Source organism: Manis pentadactyla, chromosome 10 (genome assembly GCF_030020395.1).
Source record: "Manis pentadactyla isolate mManPen7 chromosome 10, mManPen7.hap1, whole genome shotgun sequence".
Taxonomy (NCBI): domain Eukaryota; kingdom Metazoa; phylum Chordata; class Mammalia; order Pholidota; family Manidae; genus Manis; species Manis pentadactyla.
In genome coordinates this window covers 72,672,143-72,698,264 of record NC_080028.1, presented here as the reverse complement: position 1 = coordinate 72,698,264, position 26,122 = coordinate 72,672,143, and the positions used below count along the sequence as shown (strand labels likewise).

The window sequence follows — 26,122 nt, the reverse complement described above, 5'->3', positions numbered from 1 at the left end:
GTGGGAGGCAATTGGGGAGTGGGACGGGGAGGTGTCAGCTCAGACGCCCCACAGTTCCTCGCGTGGGTAGGAAGCCGTTAAAGCCCATGGGTCTGGGACAGACTCGGGGAAGAAATTCTCAAGCGTCCCCTGGAGACATTGACTGCTCGACCCCTCCTCTCTCTAGGAACCCGTAGTCCCGGTGACAGTCCTTGAGGCGGGGTGGGACCCCGGGCGGCTGCGCCGCTGCCGGCAGGTGCGCCAGGGACAGCCAAGAACCTCGCGAGTCTCGCTCCTTGCAGGGGGCGCTGCGGAGGAGCAGAGCGGGACCATCCCCCACAACGTCCTCCTCCCCTTTACCACTCGCGGGCAGCTCTGGGCGTATAAAGAGAGGCGTCGGAGGCTAGAAGGAGATTTGGACGCCCCTGCCTGGGAGGTGTGCCAGGTCTGATCTCTCCATCCGGTTGCTTCTCCGTTATATCCCCAGTTGGAGATCTGTAAGTAGTGTGGTCTTGGAGGTGGTGGTGCAATTGGGTAGGGGGCTTGAGAGTCCTACGAGGGATCCTACAGGGGCCGGGGAGCCTTGAGGTGTATCTCTTGTCATCCTTTTAAAGACTACAGTGAGGAGGTGGGGAGTCACAATTTTCATTTTTCTCTGCCCCATCATCCATGATTTGTCCAAACCAACATCTTCTTAAAGATAGCAATGCCTGGAACCAACTCCAGTTACTCTAGAATCTCCAGAAAACCTGTACCTAAAAAAAGAAGAAAAAAAAAAAAAGAGGATCTCAGGTGATTCTTGTAACGCAGCAAATCTGAGAGATGTGCTGCTCTAGAAATCTCAGGGGTCCAGCTTGCACAGGCTTCTGATTTCTAGGCACAGGGGAAGTGCTGCTGAACTTCATTGAAAAGTCATTTACAAACACACAGGCAGGCAAAGTAATGCTCCAAGTGGATTTGGAAGCATTGCTTAATCCTGTTGATGCTGTGTTATATCAGTTAAAAACACATGGGCTCTGTGGAAAGGGGAGTGTTTTTCATCAGTTTAGGGTATGTGCTTGTTGGTAATCCTGCAGAGATGAGGCTGGTTATGATCCAGTTCATTTATTACAACCCAGGGTTTTTCCCAGACATCCCCTGACACCTTCTCCAAATAATAATAAAAAAAAATCTCAGCCATGTTGATCCCAGGGAACTTAAATATCCAGACAGATGTAAAAGTTCCCATTTATATCCACGAACTTCAGGTGTATTAGGTAAGATTGCGCTGGGTTTCCTGCAAGATTACTTATGCTCCACAAAGTGGGCAAAGTAAAAAAAAGCATGGCTATTGCCTGCTGTAAGTTTTCTCCCTGCACAGAGAGCTGGTAGGGATTCTGCTGCTTGAGGAAAGGCACCATTCAGAACCATACTTACCAAGAAGTTCAAGAAAAGATTTGGAAACCCAAGACAATAAGTATTTAGTTATGGTACTCCGAACTGACAGATTAAATTGCACACTGGCCAGGGTTTGGTAAAGGAAGACAGGCTGATTGCTAGTAAACAGGTTTGCAAAGTTTTGTTTGGTGCAGGTTTCTTGATTGGTTTGGCTTCCTTAAAGATACTCTTTTAGAATTTTTTACAGAGAGGGAGCTTGAAGATGCTGATCTGGAGGTCATTAGATGGCAGTGTGTAAATTAGGATATTGAATGTCTGTGGAAGGAGCCTTTCCTTGATGCTCTCCCATTGGGATGGCTGTCATCAATGGAATACTTACATTCCATCACTGTAGCCATGTTTGACTTAATTCATCTAAAATTATCAGCGCAACAAACTTCTAAGGGAAACATTGTGATATGCCTTTTTGGTATACAATGCAGCTGAGGCTCAGGTTCAGTAACTTGCCTAGTGTCACACAGCTAGCAAGTAGTGGAACCCATTTCTGGGGGTCTGTCTGATGCCAAGGCTATAGCCTTTACCCCACCATCTTTAGCCTTTACCATGAATAAAAAGTCCCTGTTGGAGTCAGATTTCTGGTGGGACCAATTGCTTTCAGAAAGGCAAGTGTTTATCATCTCCTCTTTGAAGAAAACAAGCTGACCTTTTGTGAATTTAAACTGCACAGTTTGTCCCCTGGTGATGGGGTAATCTAGTTGGAGCCAATGACCTTAGGTGGGCCGCCATCCCAAGGGTCCAAAATGTGGACTAGCTGGGCCTTCCTCGTGAAGCATCTGAAGCTTGCCTTGTAAACACCATGTTTTTTATTGTCATGTCTGAAATGGACGTGTTATGCCGTACAAGGTACTTGTTATGGATTTGTTATCATTACTTTTCTGTGGGAGGGCTGAGATTGAGGCAAACATGCCCATTTATGGTAGCGTTTTCCATGCGGCCATCCCTGGCCCCTTCACAAATGAGTCTGCATTGCAGCTGTGACTCTGGGGATTTCTTTGCCCTTGTCCTTCCCATTTGGGAACAAGTGGAGGAACCCTCGAGAAGACATGTGGGATGAAAGAGGGTTTACTTTTTCCTACACCTCTCTTATTTTGAAGTTTTATTTTGAGGGAGAAGTTTTTCTCCTTTCTGCAGTACATTGGATTCCAGCAGGTAGATTTTATGCTGTTGGAATTCTGAAATCAGATATACTTGAGACTTTTCTGGAAAACCAAGTCCAGTTTTAATTCCACTGGTATCATAGAAATGAGTTTAGAAATCATCCACATTGGGCCTCCCAAACCTCAGTTTTCCCATCTGTAAAATGGCGCTGAGAATAGCTAATGCTTGCTGAGCACTATTGCCCAGGCTATATGCAAAACCCTGACTGGCATCATCTTACAAAGTCTTCACAACAACCCTTTGGAGTATATACTGTTCATGAGCCTGTTTTGCAAGTGTGGCAGCTGAATAACTGGCTCAAAATAGCTCGAATGGCCAATGAGGGAGATAGAGTTCTGCAAATCCAGTACTAACTCTACAGCCCAGAGAATTAGCCTCTTGGGAGGATTAAATGGGATAATGTATACAAAGTGTTTAGCCTAGTTACTGGCTTCTAGTAAACTTCCGTGGATAGTTCTTTATACCTTACATGACCAGAGACCTTAAGGATCTTGCTCAGTGTGGCACAGCTGGTACTTGGGAGAAGGAGGAAGCCTATTGCGTGGTCTTTCTGTAAAGGAGAAACTTGCCCCTAATTTACCTTTTGTGTAATCTCTTCTCATAAACCAATTCCTATTTGGGCAAGAGGTGGTGATCAGAATTTTCTTCTACTTTAGCCACACTTCCTCACTTGTGCCAGGAATATTACAAATTCCTGTTATATTGGCTCATTTGTGATTCATTCAGGGTGGTGATGGCATCCTTTAGGAGCTCACCTGGGAGCCAGAGCAGCCTGTCTAGCTTTCAAAGGGCTTTTCTTCTCCCTGGGGCCTCCTCCCTGTACCCCTGGCCTTTACCCATGGCCACACGAGGGAAGGAAGGCTGAGTTTGGAGAAGGCCAAGCAGGAATTGGGAGTGGCTTTTGCAAAGGATCAGACAATGGAGAATGAAACTAGTGCTGCCCATTGCTCCTTCAGGGGAGAGTCCTGTATTTCTTGACTTGCATCAGTGATTCAAGGGCTTGGGAGGAACAGCCCTCATCCCCTAAGAAAAGGCCATAGGACTTGCCTCCTACTTATTCATGTGGGCTTGAACTTCCATATTGACAGTGCCCATTCCTCCCCACCCCTGGTGAAGCAAACCATGCAGGGAATGACATAGAATCTCAGTAGCGGCCAATGTCTGAGACCACCCGGGAGCATTATAGCCATTCCCCAGTCTCCAGGTAGAATGCCTTCTTCCGTGGTCCCCTGCTTCCCACCTCTAGATGTAATCACGGTTAATGTATTTTTGTGTATCTTTCCACAAGTCTTCTATGTCAAACCTGCTTTTCTTACATCAATATTGGCATTGTTAATTAGTTTTTTCACTTAATTATGTGTCTTCCATATCTTTCTATATCAGCATGTTTTGGCATTTTTCTATCAGCTGCAAGATACTCTGTTATTTGGAGGATAGCCTCTCACTGTTGAAACAACCCCTTACTGAGATGTACCAACTTCATCATTCCAGCTGGAGGGTTATGTTCTAGATCCTGCCCAGAGGGCTTTCCTTTTGCCTGCGTGGCATTTAAAATGTGGCAGGATTTAACTTTAGGGTTGGGTATTTTGTACCTCAATTCAGACTTCTGAGTCTGTTGGCTATCTGGCAATGGAGGGCCCACGTTCTCACTAGGGGACACCAGCAGGTGTCAAGGAGCTGCCATCCTCATTGGGCAGAGCAAGGAGGGTCTGGGTCACGCTGCCTTGTTCCCTTGACCCCTGGGCATTTGGGTTTGCCTCTCTGGCCCAAAATCTTGAGCCTGTGGCTTACCTGAGTCAAATCCTGAGGGAAGCTGTCAGCCAGGCCTGGTGATATGCAAATCCTGTACTGTTAGACTGGGCCCTGGGATATTTTATTCATTTTTCATTAATGCAGAAGCAGAAAGGGTAAGACCTTTTACCCCTGAGTTTCCCCAGGGAAAATAAAATCTATGCTGAAACAAACTTAAGCAGCTGAACATGCTCAATTTGTCCAGTTTCAGCCGTTTGATCCAGAATCACAAATACAATAAAATGTTAGAGTGAGGCCAGCCTACCACTATTTTCCCCAAATGAAAAACATAAGACCTAGCGAGGGCCAGTGACTTGCCCAGAGTCACTCAGTGAGTTTGGAGCAGAACTGGGACTTGTAATCCTGTGGTCTTAATGGAGGCTAATGGGCAGCTTGCTTATGCTCAAAGCATGAAGCTGTGTGTGGTTTTAAGGTAGCCAGGACTGTGCTCACGACTGACATGCGGCTGTGTCAAACATTGCTAATACCAACAGCAAGAGTCCTTTGCTTCTGTAAACATTAAGAGCAGCCCTTGATCAGTGAGTTGTCCTTAGTATCCATCAGTCCTGTGTGATAATCCCTGAAATGTCCTTTCAGCCTTGGGAGCTGATTCAGGACATTGGACAGGGGGCTGATAGAGGAGGGGGCTTGGAGAGGGAAAAACAAGGTGGGTGGGGAGTCTCCTGGGGGTTCACTGGGCATCTTTCTGATCTGATATGCTCGCCCTCGCTCCACCCGTGTGATCTGCAGTTGGCATTCCAGGTTGGTGTTGACTGAGTGGTGACTGTTCTGTCTTGTGTTTCCCAAGAGAACCCTAGCTTTTACTCTAAAGCAATAGTTCTCATTGGGGCCAATTTTGCCCTTCCCCCTGCCCCCTCCAGGGGACATCTGGCAATGTCTGGAGGCATTTTTGGTCATCATGATGTGGAGGAGGGGTAGCTACTAGCATCTAGTAGGAGGAGACCAGGGGGGCTGCTGAGCACCCTGAAGAGCACAGGGAGCCCACCTCCCTGCCTCCCCTACCAACAAAGAGTGATCCAGCCCCAAATGTAAATCATGACCAGGTTGAGAACCCTGCTCTAAATTAAGGACCACAGCAGGGAGCCACAGACCATGTTTGCTTCCATTCAGCACCCGGAGAATCCCATCGCTGAGACTGTGCTCTCTGAGGACTGCTGTGATTTTACAAGCTACTTTTTTGTTCTTCCCTATGCCTCACTGAATGCCTGACCTGCCTGACCTGCCCCTTTTTGCCTGACTGTCACCACTCCAAATTTTGAAAACCCAAGGTTCTGGGTGCACACCAAGGCAAGTCCCTGTGACAATAAAGGCAAGTTATCCTCAGCCTTCAAGTCACCAGGAGTGATCCAGGATGCGTCCCGTGCGCACCTGTATTTCCTCTGACCCTAAGTTTCCTTCTTGTTTCAGAGAAGGTGGGCAAAGCAGAAAGATCACACTGAAAATGTATCTTTAGGTTTCATAACCAGCTACGCTGCGATGGGCAAATGCCTAAGTTTCCTCCTCTGTAAACCAGAGGTAAGAGCACCTCAGTGTCTTTGAGAGGATTAAATGAGATAATAGCTGATACTCAAGATTTAGCAGCTAGGCTGACTAATATTAGTTTTATCGATCTGCTAGGCACACTGAATTTGCTCAAGGGCAATTCTGTGGGATTTCATCAGTGTTTGGTGGGAAAAGAGATCTGTGGCTGAATGTTTCGGAGAGCCCTGCGTTCAAAACAGAGAAATAGTTGTTGGTTTGAAGACCTGCCAAGGGGATGTCCTGAGGAATGTTCTGCCTCCCCAGGACAGGGAGGGAATATGTAGCACTTTTCAAGTGGATTTGACCACAGAATTTTTTTTTTTTTTTAAAGAATGTCTCAGCCTCCCTGAATCCCTCCTCGCCCCTAACCCCACCTATCAAGGGATTAGGGTTCCAAGGAGCACACTCTGAGAAACACCATTCTAGGGTGAAGCCTAGCTCCTCATTTCTTTTCCTTCTTTCCTTTGACCAAAGCAGATCTCACACCTTGTAACTGTCAGGGGCATCAAAGCGGCTTCTCTGTCTCCTTTTTTTGGACAGAGACAGACTCTTTGCACTAATCTTGTTGGTGTTTTTAGCCCTAGATTAGATGAGATTCCTGGCGATGGGGATTCCTGTGTCCTTTTATTTTTCTGTTGTATTTTCTTCTTTTTTTATGACTTTTAAGGCAACTTAACCAACACCACAATTAGCCCGCTTAGTGGTCACACTGCTCAGAACAAATGGAAGCTTTCCCCTGGCCCTCTTGAGTATAATTGGCTCCTATTTTTACATAGACCATTTTCATTGATTGCACAATAATATAAATGTATTTTTGACAGTACTGAACTGCACAGTTAAATGGCTAAGGTGGTAAACTTCATGTGTATTTTACCACAACTATGGATTAATAAGGAAAAAAGGAAACCAGATTTTTTCATGGAAGTGTACTTTGCATCAGAAAAGTGCAGTTGATGAATGGTCACAAAGTGAACAGACTCATGTGCCCAGCAGGTTAAGAAGCAGAACATCAGCCCCATAAGCCCCCCTCATGTCTACTTTGCCAGTCATGATGTATGACCTACCATAGGTTACTTATGCCTGGTTTCAATCCTCTTATAAACGGGATGCACAGTGCATCCTTTTGTGTCTGCCTTCTTTTGCTCAAATGTGTTTGTGAGATCTGTTCTTACTGTGGGGTGGAGTTGTAGCTAATCTGATTCAGGTCCCATTGAATGTTTATTGCCAGGTACTGTGCTAGGCACCTTAAAAGGTCAGTTCACTTATTGCAAACACTCCCCTGAACTGATGAGCCCATGAAGCTTGTGTGGGAGGCAGAAGAGCATGAGGAAGTTTGAGAACCACTGGTCTCCTGGTTTTAACAACTATGGATGGTTATTGCTAAGACCCATTATTTTACTAGGCGTTAAAAAATCACTAGGTTTGAGTTTTACCATTTCTTCTATATTTATTAGCTGGAATTCTTCTAAATAGAAAAGAATATTTGTTAATAACAGTGGAAATGGAATTGAGGGAGGATGCTTTGGGCTTATTACATCCCAAGCAAAATCCAATAATGGTTTTAAAATGCCAGAAATGTGGTTTTAAACCTGGAACAACAGGTGTTCTCTACCATTTTTTATTTCACTTTTCTCAATTCAGCGCCTATTCAGATGAGGGAATGATTTGTTCATTTCTCCATCTTTCTTTTAAAATGAGCTACTAGATCAGGGCTCCTAGGAGAAATAACCATCCCCTCTGAGCATATCAGCTTCTGGTTTCTATTATTGTTATTTTCACCCCTGAAAGAGGAAAGTGGCTGCTGGAGTATCTGCTTCTATTTTGCCTTGCAATGTCTGCAGTTCAGAAGTTGGCCGCCTAGCCCCAGGGCCTGCTCGTGGGATATGGAGGTTACTCCATCAACACAGGATCTGAAGCCCAAGCCTGGGGCTTCTCTTGGTGAATTCAAAGGAGCTGTGAATTACTTTCTGCTGAAGGAGGGACATCAACTACACAGTGCGTCCTGGTGGCCGTGTATCCTAACACAGCCTGAGCCTTAGTTCTTTGGAGCACAGAAGCAATGGATGGGGGAGGAGAGATGGGGCAAGTTGGAGTTGCTGGATGAGAGTAAGTGTTAGCAGAGCAAGGGCACCATTTGCAGGTATGGCCAAGGGTCTGGGATGGGCCGCAGGGCAGGCCTATGAAGAGCTTGTTGTCTCAGCACCTGCCTTGTGGATACACCTAGACAACAGGATGGAGAATCTGTGGCAAATGGGCCCGCCCTTTTGAAAGGACATGTAATGACTTGAAACTTTATATAAAGACAGACTTCTCATTTTCAAGCATTTAATGGCTTTAAGGAACAAATTCTGTGAGAGAGGCAGAATCATGTTTGGATTCCCTTCTTTGCCAGTTTTCAAAATAATGGGTTGGCTCCCCAGCATCTGTCGAGGTAGACCTCTGAATCCTCCTTCATCACCATGATCTTATGGGTTTAGACATACTCATCTTTCCATTTCCATTCAAATAGTTATCTTTCTTACTGATGTTCAAACTATCCTGTATTTGATCAGGTAGGACCATAGTTTAATATTTGAGTATGTAGTTTTCTAGACTTTGAAAAATCTATATACATAAGAAAAATTACAAGAAAGGTTCTATTATAAATAATCACCTTTATTTGGGGTATAATCTATATACAGTGAAACTCACCAATTCTTTAAAAATTCACAGAATTTTAAGCATACAGCCCAATGAGTTTTGACAAATGTGTAATCGCCACTTTCTTCAGGATACAGAGCATTTCCATCATCCCGGAGTTCCTTTGTGCCTCTTGGCAGTCGGTTCCCGTCCCTGCCCCTGGTGACTACTGATTCTCTTTCTGTCCCCAGAGTTTCTCTCTTAGCTTCCGTATCGGTGGAGTAATAGAGCACGTAGTCTTTTGGGTCTGGCTTCTTTCACTTAGCATAGTGCTTTTAAGATTTGTCCATGCTGTTGTGTAGTTTGTTCTTTTTTATTACTGAATATTCCATTTATACGTACATACACAGAAATACATCTTCAGTATCTTCGCACGGTCAACAGTCACCTATTCTATGATTCCATGTATATGAAACATCCAGGAAAGGCAAATCTTTAGAGATATAGTAGATTAGGGTTGGATGTGGGAATAGGGAGACTGCAGACTGGCACAAGGGAACCCTTTTTCGGATGACAGGAATGTTCCAGCATTCATTGTAATGATGGATACACATTTTCTGTAAATGTACTAAAAATCATTGAATTGTACATTTACAGTGAAAGAATTTCAGGGCATGTCAATGATACTTTTAATAACTATGTTCAAGGAGAAGTGAAAAAATCTTTGACATAAATAAAAGTTGATAATTTAAATCTTCAGTGAAATTATAGCATTTTACTAAGTGGAAGTTCCACAAGTTAACAAGGCAGTCTCCGAAGGCCATTTAGATAGCTTACAGGCTTTGCTGTTTACCAAACAACAGTGCAACTTGCATTCTTACACATCTGTTAGCACTTGTCTCTTTCCTTAGGCTAAATTCATAGAAATGCATTGTAGGTCAAGGAGTATGCATAGATTTTTAAAGGCTTTTCCATGCATGAGGGCTGTGTTTGCAGAGGCCAGGCCCCTACCCTCTTGCAACAGTGGATATTATCAAAGGTTTTCATCTTAGCCAAGGTAAAAATCAACACCTCATTGCTTTAACTTGTGTTTCTTCATTTACTAGTGAGGGGGAACATCTTTTTCTTACACGTGTTGGCTATTACACCTTTGTAAAAATATCTATTTTTGTTGATCATAAATTCAATAAAAAATTATAAAGCTGCAAACATGGTAAAAAATACATAATAGAAAGTACACCCATCTTCATAACAGCATTATTCACAGTAGTTACAACATGGAAACAAGCCAAATATCTATGAACAGTTGAGTGAATAAATAAAAAGTGGTATGTATATACAATGGAATATTATTAAACTGATAAGAGGGAGGAAATTTTTACACATGCTACATGGGTGAACCTTAAGGACATCATGCTAAGTGAAATAAGCCTTTCAGAAAGGCAAATACTGTATGATTCCACTTACATGAGGTTCTTAGAATAAATAGTCCAATTCATAGAACTGTGGTCACCATGGGCTGAGGGACTGGGGAAGAATGGGGAGGTATTATTGAATGGTACATGTTTCCATTTTGTAGAATGAAAAGAATTCTGGAGATGGACGGTGGTTGCACACAATATGAATGTACTTAATACTTAAAAATGGTTAAGAAAGTAAGTTTTATGTCATATATATTTCACCACAATAAAAAAATTGGAAAAAAGCCTAAAATGAAAGTACATATCCCCCAAGTACACTTGATAACTTGTTATTTTTCTTATACAATTCTAAATATTTTGAAATAAAAATGGGATTTTATTATACCTGTTTGATACTCTCCCTTTATTTCATTTTTAAAAAGCTTTATTTAGATATAATTCATTTACCATATAATTCACCCATTTAGATTGCACAGTTCAGTGGCTTTTACATACTCACAGAATTGTGCTTCCATCACTATAGTAAATTCTAGAACATTTTCTTTACCCCAAAAAGAAACCCAGCACCCAATAGCTGTCTCTAATTCTCTCCCAGCCTGTGGCAACCACTAATTTTCTTTCTGTCAGTATGGACTTGCCTATTCTAGACATTTCATATAAATGAATCATATAATGCATGGCCTTTGTGACCGCTTTCTTTCACTTAGCATAATGCTTTCAAGGTTCATCCAAGTTGTAGATTCTGTCAGTACTTCAATTCCTCTTTATGGCTGAATAGTATTTCATTATATGGATAGATCACATTTTATTCATTCCATCTATTGATGGTTGTGTGGCTTACTTCCACATTTTAGCTATTGTGAATAATGCTTCCATGAACATTTGCATACAAGTTTTTGCATGGATGTATGTTTTCATTTCTCTTAGGTGTATACCTAGGAGCAGAATTGTTGGGTCATATGAAAATTCTCATGTTTAACCATTTGAGTACCCCTGTGCTTTTATGTCTACTGTAAACAGTAAGACGTGGATGTCTTCCTATGTCAACATATATAGACATCCTTCTTGCTTCTTAACTCCTGGAGAGTATTTCATTGTGAAAATGTATGGTTTACATATCCAGTGCCATGATGATGGACAATAATCAATGGTGCAGCTCTATTTTCTGAACGGCCTTTGGGTGTTTCCATTTGATGATATAAACAATACTGTAGGGAAAATCCTCGTAGTTTGCAGAACATTTCTGCAGCCTGCATTCCTAGTCATGTGAAGTGAGGGGTCCGTCTGCTTTATGGCTTTGTTCTGGCCCAATCCTGACGCTATTGCCTTATTCCACAGGGGACCAACCAGGCACCATGGCACAGAAGGGCCAGCTCAGTGATGATGAGAAATTCCTCTTTGTGGACAAAAACTTCATCAACAGCCCAGTGGCCCAGGCTGACTGGGCTGCCAAGAAGCTGGTCTGGGTCCCTTCAGAGAAGCAGGGTTTTGAGGCGGCCAGCATCAAGGAGGAGAAGGGTGATGAGGTGGTTGTGGAGCTAGTGGAGAATGGCAAGAAGGTTTCGGTCAACAAAGATGACATCCAGAAGATGAACCCGCCCAAGTTCTCCAAAGTGGAGGATATGGCAGAGCTGACGTGCCTCAATGAAGCCTCTGTGCTCCATAACCTGAGGGAGAGGTACTTCTCGGGACTCATATACGTGAGTATCTTGGGGCATCCAGTTACTTCTTCTGGTCCTCCCGCACCCCTAGGGAAGGAAGAGGTTTAGAGACATGTTTGAGGTGCAAGTTGGGAGGTTTTGCTGAGGGAGGCCACATGGTGAGGTGGAATCATTCAGACCTGGGTTCAAGCCTCAGTCCTGCTTCACCTAGTTCTGCAACACTGACCAGGTTACTTCACCTTTTGAAACCTCAGTATTCTTATCTGTAAAATGGGACAAATCTCCCTCCCTAGGTCAGTGAGATGCTGAGATTCTGTGTGATCACTTATGCAAAGCGCCAAGGTGCATGGTGAATACCTAACAGGTTTCAGTGAGGTAGTTTGCTGTTCTTCCTACAACTTGGAAATGAAGGACAGCTCATCACCTCTTGGGAAGGCTGGCCCTGCCAGCAGCCATGTGGGAGGGAGAGATGGAGGTCTGGCTAGGTTTAGGGGAGGCCTTCCCTGTCATAGATGGGCCCCGGGCTCCTCGGGGCTGATGGTGCAGGCCAGAGTAGACTTAGACCTGTACTGTCCAATAGGGTAGCCACCAGCCACGTGTGGCTAACTAAATTTAGATGTAAATTAATTAAAAATCAATACTTCAAAATTCATTTATTTGCACTGGCCAATGTCCCATGTTCAACAGCCACCTGTGGCTAGTGGCTGCTGTATTGAACAGCACAGGAATAGAACATTCCCGTCACTGTAGGACGTTCTGCTGGACAACCTGGACTAGATGATGGGGAGGTGTGGCGGCAGGAAAGGGGGCCTGTTCCTTGTGGGTTTGGATTCCCCAAAGCAAGAGAGACAAGGTAAGCCCCCTGATGCCAGGCTGGTGGGCAGAGGGTTCACCAGTCCACCTTCGTTTATCTTGCCTCTCAGAAAGGATATGCTCTCCCTTGGGCAAGTTACCTGATTTCTCAGAAATTTTGTTTCCATCTCTAAAATGAACACAAGCATAGTACCAGATTCAGAGAGTGGGTTACTCTAAAAAGAAGGCTTGACATGCCTCCTAGCACATTGTCAGCACTCAAGATGCTAGGTGCTATTATCATTGGTTTTGCTGTTGTTAAGGTCATTTTTGTTATTACCAGTTGGATGTTCTAGGGTTTTTGCAAGCTTGCAGAAACAGTCTCTTTAGCCTATGCCCTCCTGGCCCTGCCCTTCACATTTTGTCATATGAAAATTATAAAACCCCCATGTCATCTCTAAAAGTGTCCTTCAGATTTGTTTCCTAACTAGGGCAGCAAGGCACATTCATTTCAGAAGATTTAGAAAATTCGGAAACATACAGCAAACACAAAATCAGTCCTCCCTCAGAGACAACAGCTGATAAGGAGCTGGTGCATTCTTGATCCCTTTCTTTGTGAGCATGGTACGTGTTTACATGTTTAAAAACCTTTGCACATAGGTTAGTGTGCAAGTCAATGCTAAGCCTTCCCACATTTCATTCATAACCCCAAAAATACCCATCTAAGGGCTGTGTAGTCTAATGCATGGATGTGCCATAACTCATTACCCATTCTTCTTATGGGTAGTTCAGATGGAGTAACAGTGGCTATTTTAAGAGCCAAAGAGGAGCAGGAGAGCCACTCATAATTATTAAATACCTCCTCTAACTCAGGTTTGACAGAGTTTATCTCATTTAATCAACACAACATCCACTAAATAAGCACACTCGTCCCATTTTACAGGCAAGCAAACTGAGGCCCAGAGTGCTAAAGGCCATCCTTACTTCCTAACTAAGCAGGGAGAATTCATTCTGTCCTCACCACTCCTTGCATGGAAATACTATCAATAGGATGGACATTTCTAAAGTCACCAGTCTGCAGGAATAGGGGAGAAATTTGGCCCCTCTGGGTCTCCCATCTGAGATGTGTCCTCTCCATCCAGGGAGGCCAAGGACGGGCCTGGGTATGAATCTCACCTGCTGTCCTCTGACATGGTGTTTGAGCCCAAAATGGGAATCAGGAAAAATAATAAGGGACTTATGAAGGTCCTGAGAGTCAGAACATCTTCTGACAGCAGATTAAAAAATTAATCAAAGTTTGAAATTCCTGCCCTGCTTCTCCAGATTAGATGAAAAACCTTTCAGCCTTGTGACCATGTGCCTACTCCTGTCTCATTCCTTTCTGCCCAATTTAATCACTTAAATAGAAACTGTTGTCCATGACAGAGGATTTAAAGGACAGGGGTGGGTTGGGGAAGCACAGCAAGTTACTCTCCCAGGGTGCGAGAGCAGAGGGCACAGCCCTTGTAAACAGGTGGATGTCAGGATAATACGGAGGCAGCCAAGCGTGCCCGATTTTGCCCTTGGTAATGAAGAGAACTTTCTCCTCTGTTCTGCATGGTTCACCTCAGACAATGTGCCTTTCATTAGGTCCTTGAAGATGTCTTGCCCTCTTGGGTCTAAAAGAATCGGTAGAAACCAGAGGGTCCTATCTCCTTATCTTAGAGATGCAGGTTCTTGCCTGAGCTGCCACTGATCACTTGTAGCCCTTCTGGAGCACGCACGTGGCTCTATTTCCTGGTCCAGCTTTCCCTTGCCCTTCTGGACACTGCTGTTGGCTGGGTTTGCTCTGCCTGGACTTTTTCTTGATGGCTTATCATTTGGCTCTGTCCCTGATGTGTAGCCATTGGAATGGGACAGGGTTTCAGGTGGGGGAAGTTCAGTAAAGGTGTGAGCTTTGCCGGTACTGGGTGTCCCAGCCTGTTTTGTCCTTTATGACACTGGTGAGAGCAAAGCTCTGCATGTGAGGTGGCTGATGCAGAGGAGCAGTATAACCTGTCCAGACTCTGGCCTGACATGCTGCAAAGTGTGTGTGCTTCTGGCCCTCCTGCTGCCCTCTGTGGGATGCTGAGGGACACAGGGCCCGGCCCTTGCCCGGAGGCTATTTTATAATTAAGGGAAGGGAGATAAGACACATGAGCTAAATGCAGATATATGACATAGATTCTAAACTGATGAATGGATAAACTAAAAGAGGCATATCCATATAAGAGAATATTATTTAGCCTTAAAAAAGGAAATCCTGCCATATTTGACAACATGGATGACCTAGAGGACACTACACTGAGTGAGATAAGCCAGTCACAGGACAAATACTGCAGGATTCCACTTATAGGAGGCATCTAAAATAGTCAAAATCAGAATCAGAGAGGGGATTGGTGACTATTAGGTGGTGCTGGAAATGGGAAGGTGCTGCCCAACAGGTATGAAATTTCAGTCACGCAAGATGAATAATATCTAGAGAGCTGCCATACAATATGGTGCCTATAGTTAACAATACTGAATTGTACATGTAAAAATTGGTTAAGGGGGTAGATCTTGTGTTAAGTGTTCTTACAAAAAATTTTTTTTAATTCCCTAAAATGTGCGTTTCTAAACTTGGTACCTGTGAATGGGCACTAGGAAGTTTGTCAGCCTCCTAAGATTTAAGAAAAAAATGTACATTTTTTCTTGGCAGAGGGTCTTATCTTTCACTAGACTCCCCAGGGAGCCTTATTACCCTCAGGGCAACAATAATGCCAGTTACTATTTATTTAAAATTTACTATGGTATGAATTTATACTGATACATTATTACCACTACCTCTATTCTTTGCTTTATGTATGAGAAATATGCTATTAGCCTCATTTTTGCAGATAAAGAAACTGGGGACTTGAACAGTTAAATAACTTGATGAGAAACAGCTGGGTCTCTAGTCCAGGAATGGTCACAGGACCAGTGCTCTTACCTGCTCACTTATTCCCGGGAGACAGAGGCTATTACCGCGTTTTAGAGACACTGAGGCTCAGAATTGCTCAGTCTTACTGCTGGAAGTGGGCAGAGCTGGGTTCAGACAAGATCTGTCTGCCTCCAGGGCTAGAGAGACTATTCATGATGGTGAAAGGTCTAGGGTGCCTGAAGGCTGGAGCAGGTGGGGATGGTGTCACCGGTGCCATTAGCTTTGAGTTGGACAAGTGTTAAGTGCACCAAAGGATTTATATTATGTGATTTATTATGCTTCCTTGAGTACCTGCTAGGTGCCAAGCCAGGGATTACAAGCTGTTGGCCCAGAGTGAGAGCCTTTCTAAAAAATTGAGTTAATATGATATACCTCCTCCCCACCAAAAAGAAAAAGAAAATCTCAGTTCTGGTATTGCTTGAAAAAGTAGAGGGCGTGGCACTCCCGGACCCAGGTTGCCAGATAACACCCCTTGTTAAATGGGCTGTGTGCACTGTTTGGCCACAGGCCCCACCACTCCCATTGCCCCTAGGGCTGAGTATTGCTGGCCATATTTCTTCCTCTGACCTGGCCCACTTCACTCATGTCTTGCCTGCATGGTCCCTGTAGGCGGTGGGCCCTCCCACCCCTGTGCCAAGCCTCTGGGGTAGGTGATGCAGAGCAGTGGATGGACCTTCCTATTTGTTGGGTCTCCAAGTCCAAATTCCCCACCCCTGAACCCAAAAGGATGTTTTCCTGGTTCCGATTTCACTGTTCTGGGAAGACTAGGGGGTTAGGAGAGGCCCTTCTTCCAAATTCCAGCAGGTGACAATGTTTTCCTCTTAGACACCTGGCCCAGGGACCGTAGCCTTCTCCGGAAGAAGTGTTTGCACAGGGACACTGGCAGCAGCTGTGAGCAGAGGCCTCCTGGGTGCCAGAGGTCCTGGAGGGTGGGAAAAAAATACAGCTGCACTGGGCCTTGGCGGGTGGGAAGAAAACAAACTGGAGGCTGCCCTTCCTTGAGCCTGCAAAGGGCCACTGACGTCTTTCAAGTCATTATTGCTTCAAAGCACCTTCTGATAACGTAGTCCATGCCAAGACCACAAGAGAATACTTACAAATAGAGCATACATCATATCTTGTGGGTTCTTCTTGAGTCTGCTCATAACTATCAGACTTAAAACATCTTTTTGAATAGATAATATATACAAATACTGAATTACATATAAGGGGATTCAGAACTTTCTCTTCTACCCTCATCTTCCAGTCCCCCCACCTCAAACCCTCTTGGAGAAACTGTGGTCACCAATTTCTTATGTAGCCCTATAGCAATATTTTATACATATATAGGCAATTGTATGTATATTTGTATACATATATATACATTTATGTACTCTTTGAGCCAGTCCCCCAGTGATGGATATTTAGGTTGTATTGAGTCTGTTTTTGCTCTTAAAACCAAGGAGGCTGCAAATTGCATCCTTGGTGCACTGTGTCCGTGTCTAGGATACATGTTCAGAAAGCCGTGACATTGTGCTACAACCTGGTAGAAAAGGTTGGGTTATCCATCATTTTACTGATGGGAGGAAGCAGCTTTTAGGGGTTCAGCCACTCACATAAATCACTCAGGTAAGGAGGGCAAAGCTGATTCCACCCAGGGCTGTGGGACTTAAAGCCTGTGTTCCTTTTAACTTCCCCCTGTTCCTCGTTTCTGCCAGAGGCCGTGGGAGCAGGGCCCTGCTCAGAGTTCCATATAAAGTATCAGGAAAAAACTGGAGTCACTTCCTAATATGGTTATAAGAGGGAAACCCTGGGCCCACAGCTGGGACCTGCTGGTGGCATAGAGCCCTGAGATGCCAGCTAGGACATGAGAGGCAGGGATGTTGAAACCTCTGAACCTGACCAGCTGGAGGGGGGATGGTGGCAACGGGGAAGCAGAAACATTGCCAACTGCAGGTGGGCTGCCTTGTGTGAAGTTAACCAAGTTTGAATAATGGAGATGGAACCTCCAGATTATTATGGAACCCAGGGCCCTGTGTGAGGCATACTGCTGCCTGCCCAGTCCTTCCTCTCTCAGGTTGTTGTGCTCTGGAAGGATTTGCTGAACTGAACAGTCTCAGGTCTGCATGGAAGCAGATAAGTGCTTGCTGTGAGTCTAGCGCAAAGAGGAGTGATCCTCATCCTTTAGAAGCTGGTGATGGAGCTGGGAGAGCCATGCATCCCTTCCTTCTTTCCTTCACTCAGCAGAAGTTTACTGAGTGCCTGCCCTGTGCCCGGCCCTGTGCTGGAGGTACGATGGTGAGCAGCTTGCAGTCTGGGAGGCTGAACACTGAGATAGGAGTTGGAAGTGGCTCTGGGAAGATTGGGGTGGTGGGGGGAGTGTTCCAGGTAGAGGGAATAGCACATGTGAAGGTTTCAAGGTAGCAAGGTGTTCATCATCATGAAACAAAGGTATTGTCACTAATGTTTGAGTACCTACTACATACCAGGCACCAGGTTAAATGCTTCATGAGCCTTATTGCACAGCAAACCTATGAAGGAGCTTTTGGTATTCCCCCATTTTGCAGATGAGGATAGCTGGGGTTCAGAGAGGTTAAGAGACTTTCCCAGGGTCACACAGCTAGGAAGTAGCAGAGTGAAGGTTCAAACCATGTCCCTGGTATTCAACTCTGTATCCTTAACCACTGCCCTTTACTGCTTCCAGGTCAAGGGTGTCGGGTGGGGTGGTTTGGACTGTAAATGACACTGACATTCCAAAGAGGGCATGGCAGTTGGCAGAGGACACAGTCCGGGAGAAGCTGGAGGTAGAGTTGAGACCTTAAGAAAAGGTACGGCTTGGTTGACCTTCATACAAAGATTGTTTATCAAGGGAGGCCTCCTGCTGGGGACCAGGACACAGATGAACAGGACACACAGCCCCTGCCTTGGAACTCTTTGCCACCTGCTCGGCAAAGGTCCACTATGTGCAGGCCCAGCGTAGGGCTACAGGTCCCAGAGATGAAGGCAGCACTGGCCCTGCTCCAAAGAAGCTTTGTAATTAACTCACCCCTCGGGCATTCATTTAGCAAGCATCCAAGTGAGCGCCTGCTGTATGCCAAGCCCTGCACTGCTGTGTGGGGGATGGGTGGGATGGGGCTGGGTGATCAAATGGGGAACCAGGGGCGTCCAAGCAGAGCCCATCAGGCTTACCTCTGCTGGAGCCTGGCTCACCTTGCTTCTCTCCTCCTCCAGGCTGCAGCTGCACTGTTCTGCTTGCAGTTCCCCCACATTGTTGTTTTTTTTTTTGCCTCTGTCTTGGCCCTCTATGTCTTTGCTACCTTGTGAGCTGATTAACACCTTCTCTTCTGTTAAGGCTCAGTGTGGGGAACCCCTCCCCAGAAGTTTCCCTGACCCCCTGCAATGTGGATTAGGGCCTGCTCTTCCTTGCCCCCCTAACTGCCTGCTCCCTGTCCTTGTTCTTAAGATGATATTTTTAAATGTCCCTGTTTCCCCTCTGTTTTGTGAGCTCTTGGGCAGGGCCATCATTTATTAACTTACATCCAGCATCTAGCTCAGACCTGGTGTACAGTAGGTGCTCAGTAAATAGCTGGTGGATGTTTACCAGGCCTTATGTTGACCTCATTTCTGCCATTTTTAGGGGAATGGTGAGAACCTCGGAAATTGCTCCCTCTCCCCAACCAATCCCATACCTTTTTTTGACCACTGTTCACCCCCTGCCTCTGGCCTATCACCATTGTCCCCTAGCAGATGGAGCCCTGAAGGGACCCTGCCACTCTCCAGTCAGCTTCAGCTGTGACTGAAAGTCCTTTGGGGGCAGGCCTTGGTGGGTTTTGTCTTCTGTAGCCCCAGAGCCTTGCACCATGTCTAGAATCTACACAGTGAATGACCAGGTGATGGACTATTTCTGCTGGGTGGGCACAGGTGGGACAGCTAATGGACAATGTTCACACCTACGAGTGGGCCAAGCTAGGCTTGGCATTGCCAGGGTCCTGCTTGGTGACTTCAGTCAAATTGCTTAACTTCTCCCGTGTTCATTTGCCTTGAGTGTAGCCCAGAAATGGAATATCTGCTTCCCTGCCTTCTGTCATTTCTCTGGGGCGCTGGAGGGAAGACATGCTTCGTGGCCATCAGAACCCTGGGCAGAAGGAATGTTATTGTTTGGGAGAAGCAGTTCCAGTGGGTTAGATTGGAGCCTGTCTCCTGAGCTGTGACCCCAACCTATGGGAACATCTGATGTGCAGTAAGGAACAGTGACATCATTGATGGCACTTCACACGTGTGTGGCATGGCACCTGCACTCCCCTCCCATATTCTGATGATTTGCAGATGCTCCTATGCACTTGGTAGGGCAGGATGATTTTTTTAAATTGTGGTAAAATCCATGTAACAAGTTAACCAGCTTAAAGGATACAGTTCAGTGGCATTTAGCATATTCACAGTGTTGTACAACCGTCACCTCTACCTAGTTTCAGAGCATGTTTTTAACCCCAAATGGAGACCCCATGCCCATTAGCAGTCACTCACATTCTCCCTTTCTCTTCCATCCCTGGAAACCAGGGATCTGTGTTCTGTCCCAGTGGATTTGCCAGTTCTGGCTGTTTCATCCAGGTGGCACTGTGTGACAGATATGTGACCTCTTGTGTCCAGCTTTCATTCAGTGTGACATTTTCAAGGCTTATCTATGTGTAGTGTCAGTACCATTCCTTTCGAGGATATCCCTGTTAATCCCCCATTTTACTTTGTTAATAGTCAAGAGTATTACCTCTGGGTGAACATTCGTGGCTTCTAGTTCTGAATTTCCCACCAGCTGTGTGACCTGGTGATAATGTCACCAAGCCTCAGATTCCTCACCTGACAAATGGGCAGCAGGGAAATCATAGTGTCGCTGTCCCGGGGCCAGGGAGTTATGAGAAGTAAAGAAGATGCCTGTGAGTGCTTAGCTCAGTGGCTGGCACATGGTAAGTACTCAATAAATGGAAGCTGTTATTTAAGCTGTGAGATTCAGGGAGATCAAAAGGCAGCATGTAGGAGTGGGGCTAAGATCTGAGCCCAGAACTGTCTAGAAGCACATGGTTATACAGTTAAACACAGGTGGCCTACAAATCCAGGCTTGCTCCTTGCACCTCTTCCCGCACTGGTGCCCAGAATATCAGTGATGCCCAGGGGTTCACAGTAGAACTTGGTGCCTCAGTTTCCCCTTCTCTATAATGGGAATATGAGTGTATCTAACAGTGCTGCTGTGAAGTTAGAGTGAGAAAATGTACACAGTGGCGCTCAGCAAGTGCAGGCGTGATGGGTGCTGTCATGCCCGGACCCTGCAGGCTGGGCATCCGAGCTCCCCTCCCTGCCATGTTCTGGGAGTCAGCTTGGGCTCTCTGTTTTGCAGACATATTCTGGCCTCTTCTGCGTGGTAATCAACCCCTACAAGCAACTGCCCATCTACTCAGAGAAAATCGTCGACATGTACAAGGGCAAGAAGCGGCACGAGATGCCGCCCCACATCTACGCCATCGCCGACACGGCCTACCGGAGCATGCTGCAAGGTGAGCGGGCCCGCGGGAGGGCGAGCCCCGTGCTGGGTGCGGGGAGGCCTGGCTGGGCCTTCTCTGTCTGGGAGCCCCCGGGGCTGCTCGTCCGCCTGCGGAGGCGGATCGCTCCAACAGGCCCCTCCTGTCCTGCCAGTCTGTGGCTCTCGCCAAGAATGTAGAGTTTGGCAGGCAGCGCTGGGCGGCAGGGGTGCTGTGACTGAAAAAGGGAAAAAGCAGGCGCAGCATCTGTGGTTGCGGCTGGGAGGGTGAAGGAGAGCAGATGGCTTGGGCAAATACGGGCATGGGCCTGCCACGGCCTGCTCCCGAGCTCGCGGCCCCCTGGCTGCCCAGGGCCGCTGTCTGGAAGATGCTGTAAGCTCTCACCTCAGGAGGAAAGAGGGTGGGGAACGGTCCTGAGGCCCAGCTCAACTGGCAACCAGCTGTCACTCACACCCTGTGGAATCCTGTGCAAAAGTCTTCTCTCCTGCCTCATTCTCCTCATCTGTAAAACAGGAGTGTTAGTATTTATATTGCAGTTTTGTGGTGATGATTGTAAAACAGGTTATTCCAGACTAAGACCTGTGCATACTACCTTGTTTATAGATTATTATCACTATTAATAAATCAGGTAAAACATACTTACAGTAGGGAACATAAAGTGCCCAAATTTAGTGTCCAGTCTAAAATTAATTTCTACGTATGTCTACAGTCAAAAATAATCACCACCCAAGCCAAGATGTGAAATATTTCCAGAATGCTCCTTCATACCTCTTCCCAGTCAGTATCTCTTCCACAACCCCCAGAAGTAACTGCTATTCTGACTCTGTCCCCATCAGGTTTGCCTATTCTGAAACTTCATATAAATGACATCCTTACATTTTGTACTTAATATTTTTCTCATGAGTTCCCCTCCTCCACAATCTATTTCAGACTAAATTAAAAATAACAGTATACTGTATTAGTGAAGAATATGAATTCTAAACAGGGCTGCCTGTGTTCAAATCCCAGCTCCACTACTCAATAGTTGTGTGACCTTGAGCAAATTGCTGAACCTCTCTGTGCCTCTGTTTCTTCATTTGTAATAAAGGTTGAAAATAGGACTTTGGGTCCAGGCACACATCCCCTTCAACACAAGTAGGCTGGTTCTCTCTTTTTAATCTTTGGCACAATCCTATGAGGTAGGGTCAGTATTACTGCCTGCACTTTACAGCAGAAGCAACTGACTCTCCAAAGTGCCCAGAAACCCAGACCAAGGTCAGCGGGCGCTTATCCCAGGAATGCAAGACTGGTTCAGTATTCCAGTATCAGGCCATATAACAACGTAAAGAAGAAAAACCACATGATCATATCATTTGATGTAGAGAAAACATTTGACAAAAATTCAATGTCCGTTCATGATAAAATCTCTCAGAAAACTAGGAATAAAAGGGAACTTCATCAACCTGATAAAAGATATTTACATAAAACTACATCTAACATCATACTTAATAGTGGAAGTTTGAATTCTTTCTCCTGAAGTTGAGTAACATGGTATGGATGTTAACTCTCACCACCGCTCTTCAACATCATAAGAGGAACTTAGCCAGTTTAATAAAGTATGAAAAAGAACTTAGAGCATCTCTAAGTTGTAAGCTTTTCCTATTCAACAACCTTGGTCCTGTCTCAGCAATCCCTTGGCTTCAGCAAAGTTGAGCCCTTGCTTTTCTCATCAAGTGAAGGGCTTTGGCAGTTTAAAAGCTGCATATAATCGCCACGTGGTTGTTAGGGATGAATAGTCCAGAGGCCGACAGCAGCAGCTGGTGGGCTGGATCCAGCTCTCAGATAGTTTGGTTTGGTCCACATGGAGTTTGAAGGATACTTGAATTAGTTGTCAACTTCTAAAACCTGGGAGATTGTACATAAAAATCCAGATTCGTAGGTTTTTAAAAAATCTAGAATCACCTACCAATGCTGGGCCTGTGTTCCCACATGTCATCTGTGCCTGTACAGGGAGTCTGAGTTTCCCGGTTCCTCGGTCCTCACCTGGCATGGGGCATTCATTTGTGTTAACTGCCCATCTCCTGTGTTTGACTTTGCAACCTCTGAAATAAGTGCCTCCGAGAGTATTCTTAGTTGGAATTGAGAGAAGCCCAGTTCTGGAAGCTCCTAAGGCAGGGGTGTAGGTGTGCCTAGGAGATAATTCCTACATACAGGGGCTCAGGTAGAAGTGCCCCAATTTACCGACAGAGTTAGCCAAACCTGACAGATATGACCTGAGCTGGGCCACTCCAGACAAGGGCCCGCCATTACCTCCTAGGACCAGCAGATGGTCTTTGCAAGGGTTTGTAGAGATACAGTCTCAGATTGTGCAGTGATAGATCCTGGAGTTAGGTATATGTCTTTGCTTAGAAAACTTCTTTGTGGTCTCCCTTGATGGAAAGATACACAGTGATGGTTCACATACTTCAGGAAGCTGAACATCACTAAACTACAGTGTTTGTATCATTTGGAGTGTTTTTGATTGTAAGAAACATAGAAACCAATTAAGGTGGCTTAAAAGATAGGAGTTTATTATGTCACATAACAAAAATTCTGGAGGTTAAGATTTCAGGGTTAGTTAATTCAGCAGCTCAAAAACAGACTTCTTTGGGATTTTCTTGGCTTCTTCCTCGTGGTCACAAGTTCCGGACATCACATAGTTCCAGACATCACGTCCTCATGTGATAATACACTTTTGGATATTAAAACCTTTTCCCAAAACTCCTCAGCAAGCATCCCCTTATGTTTCATTGGCTAAAACTTGGTCACATGCCAACCTCTAAACCAATCATTGGCAAAGGGAACTGGGATGTTGATGATGGACTACTCCTGGTTCTTTCCTGGGGCTGAGGTAGCTCTTACTAAGCACATTTTATTTGAATACCAGAATGAAGTAAGATTACATTAGCAAAGGAGAAGTGGGGGTGATAGGTAAGCACTGCCACAGTGCTCTTAAAACGTGTAAAAAACCTTCAATATTAAATATTCATTCTGGAAAAATTAAACCATATATTTATGCAAAAGAGAATATACTAGCACACATAATTCTGTTGCCCAGAGATCATCACCTTTAACATTTTGGTATGTAATCTTTCATATACTGAGTGAATGGCATGAAATGAATCAAGGTTTTCTCTATCTGAAAATAAATGGTTCCAGAAAAAAAAATCACTTAAGGATCAAAGTTTTGTTGTATATAGTAAGGGTAGGGCATGGGGAAAGTTTTGACTGGGCTTGAAAAATGGCATTGCAAATTATGAACATGTTTATTTTATCTTACATGTAATAGGAATCTGGTTGTAATTGCACCCAGATGCTAATTCTTAGATTGGGTATAAAATTAATTAAGGGTTGATTCTTTTTTTTTTGCCTTAACTTTTTTTTTGACAAAAATCGTGTGAGAGCATTGTATGACATTTCTTCATGTCATGTTTAATTTCTGCAGCTTGGGCTAAAGAAGGTAATTTCTGCAGAATTATTGGAGGGATCCCCAGTGTCCCCAAGGGCTTCTTTTACTTTTTTTTTTTGGTGTTTTGCACACTCTCAGAGCTCCTGTTGTGTTATAGCTCATGATGACTCAAAAAGAGTTGACCTCTTTTGGTGGCCTTTCCAAGCTCACTGACTTGGTGACACACTGCACTTTCTGGGAAAGGGCAGTTTTGCAGAGTGGCTGCTTTGTTTTGTGTTTATATCATGATGGTGGGTGTTGACACCATAATCAATCAGCAAGGCAAAGCCATTGAGTCAGTGGGGGGCAGTGGTGCAGATCCAAGAAGGATGCATTTGTGGCATCTGATTTCCTAAGTAGTCGACTCATTGAAGAATATTTTTGTGTTTTAGTAACTTTTGCTTCCCTAGACTACCTCCCAACTGTGGGGGCCATGTTATACTCAAATAACCAAGACCCTCTGTGTTAGTACAAATCATTCCTTTTAAACTCTGTGTTCTAACGCAAAATTTTATAGTAGATAAAAAGTTACTTAGAAATGTTGACATATTCTAAATCCTAAGAGAAAACGACAGCCTGAGCACATATCCATAAAAGATAAGCTCTTTATTTAGTTTAAATGTTAACAGCTGCCTGTGTACATACTCATTTTGGTGTTACCTGGTGCTTTCTGGCAAACTAATGATGAATGGTGATAGACTCCAGTGAAAAAAATTTTTTGGAAAAAAATAATGGAGAAAAATCTAGGCTTGGGAAGAATAATTTTTTTTTCTTGCTAAAGTGGGAATTTGGTTTTCTTGAAGGAACATACAAGTAGGCCCACTTTGTGGTTCCACTGAGGAATGTTGTTATCCCAGGCTGTAAAGTCACTTGGCTGGGATCCACACTTTTTCCATCTCATTGAGGACGTAAATCTAGCAGCCATGGCTTCCTCCCCAAGTCCTTTGTGGGACAAGATGGGGTCTGAAGAGGTAGGGTTGGGGAGGGATGGATAACATGCACTGAATATAGAATGAAATGTTAAAAATGTGTTACATGGACTTTTTTTTTTTATTAAGGTATCATTGATATACAATCTTATGCTCAGGTTTCACATGAGCAACATTGTGGTTACTACATTCCCCCTATTATCAAGTCCCCACCGCATACCCCATTACAGTCACTGTCCATCAGCATAGTAAGATGCTATAGAGTCACTACTTGTCGTCTCTGTGCTATACTTCCTTACCCGTGTCCCACGTATATCAGGTGTGCTAATCATAATTCTCCTTAATCCCCTTTTCCCACCCTTCCCACCCACCCTCCCCTGTTCCTTTCCCTTTGGTAACTGTTAGTCCACTCTTGGGTTCTGTGAGTCTGCTTCTGTTTTTTTCCTTCAGTTTTTGCTTTGTTCTTATGCTCCACAGATGAGTGAAATCATTTGGCACTTGTCTTTCTCCGCCTGGCTTATTTCACTGAGCATAATACCCTCTAGCTCCATCCATGTTGTTGCAAATGGTAGGATTTGTCTTCTTCTTATGGCTGAATAATATTCCATTGTGTATATGTACCACATCTTTATCCATTCATCTACTGATGGACACTTAGGTTGCTTTCATTTCTTGGCTATTATAAATAGTGCTGCAATAAACATAGGGGTACATATGTCTTTTTGAATCTGTGATCCTGTTTTCTTCAGGTAAATTCCTAGGAGTGAAATTCCCGGGTCAAATGGTATTTCTATTTTGAGTTTTTTGAGGAACCTCCTGACTGCTTTCCACAATGGTTGAACT

The 26,122-nt window shown here is 44.7% G+C and overlaps 1 protein-coding gene across 4 annotated transcripts in view; it reads left to right on the top strand.

Moving 5' to 3' along the window:
• Window positions 1-356: 356 nt before the first annotated feature.
• The window catches only part of MYH11 (myosin heavy chain 11), a 112,464-nt gene continuing 86,698 nt past the window's right edge, over window positions 357-26,122 (top strand). For 2 of the 4 annotated variants that reach the window (XM_036917904.2, XM_036917903.2), the window contains exons 1-3: window positions 357-476; window positions 11,286-11,647; window positions 20,743-20,899. In XM_036917904.2, the coding sequence (XP_036773799.2) occupies window positions 11,303-11,647; window positions 20,743-20,899 (502 nt within the window). In that variant the 5' untranslated portion in view covers window positions 357-476; window positions 11,286-11,302. The remainder of the gene's footprint in view (window positions 477-11,285; window positions 11,648-20,742; window positions 20,900-26,122) is intronic. The other 2 variants (XM_036917902.2, XM_036917900.2) reach the window with 1 other exon arrangement.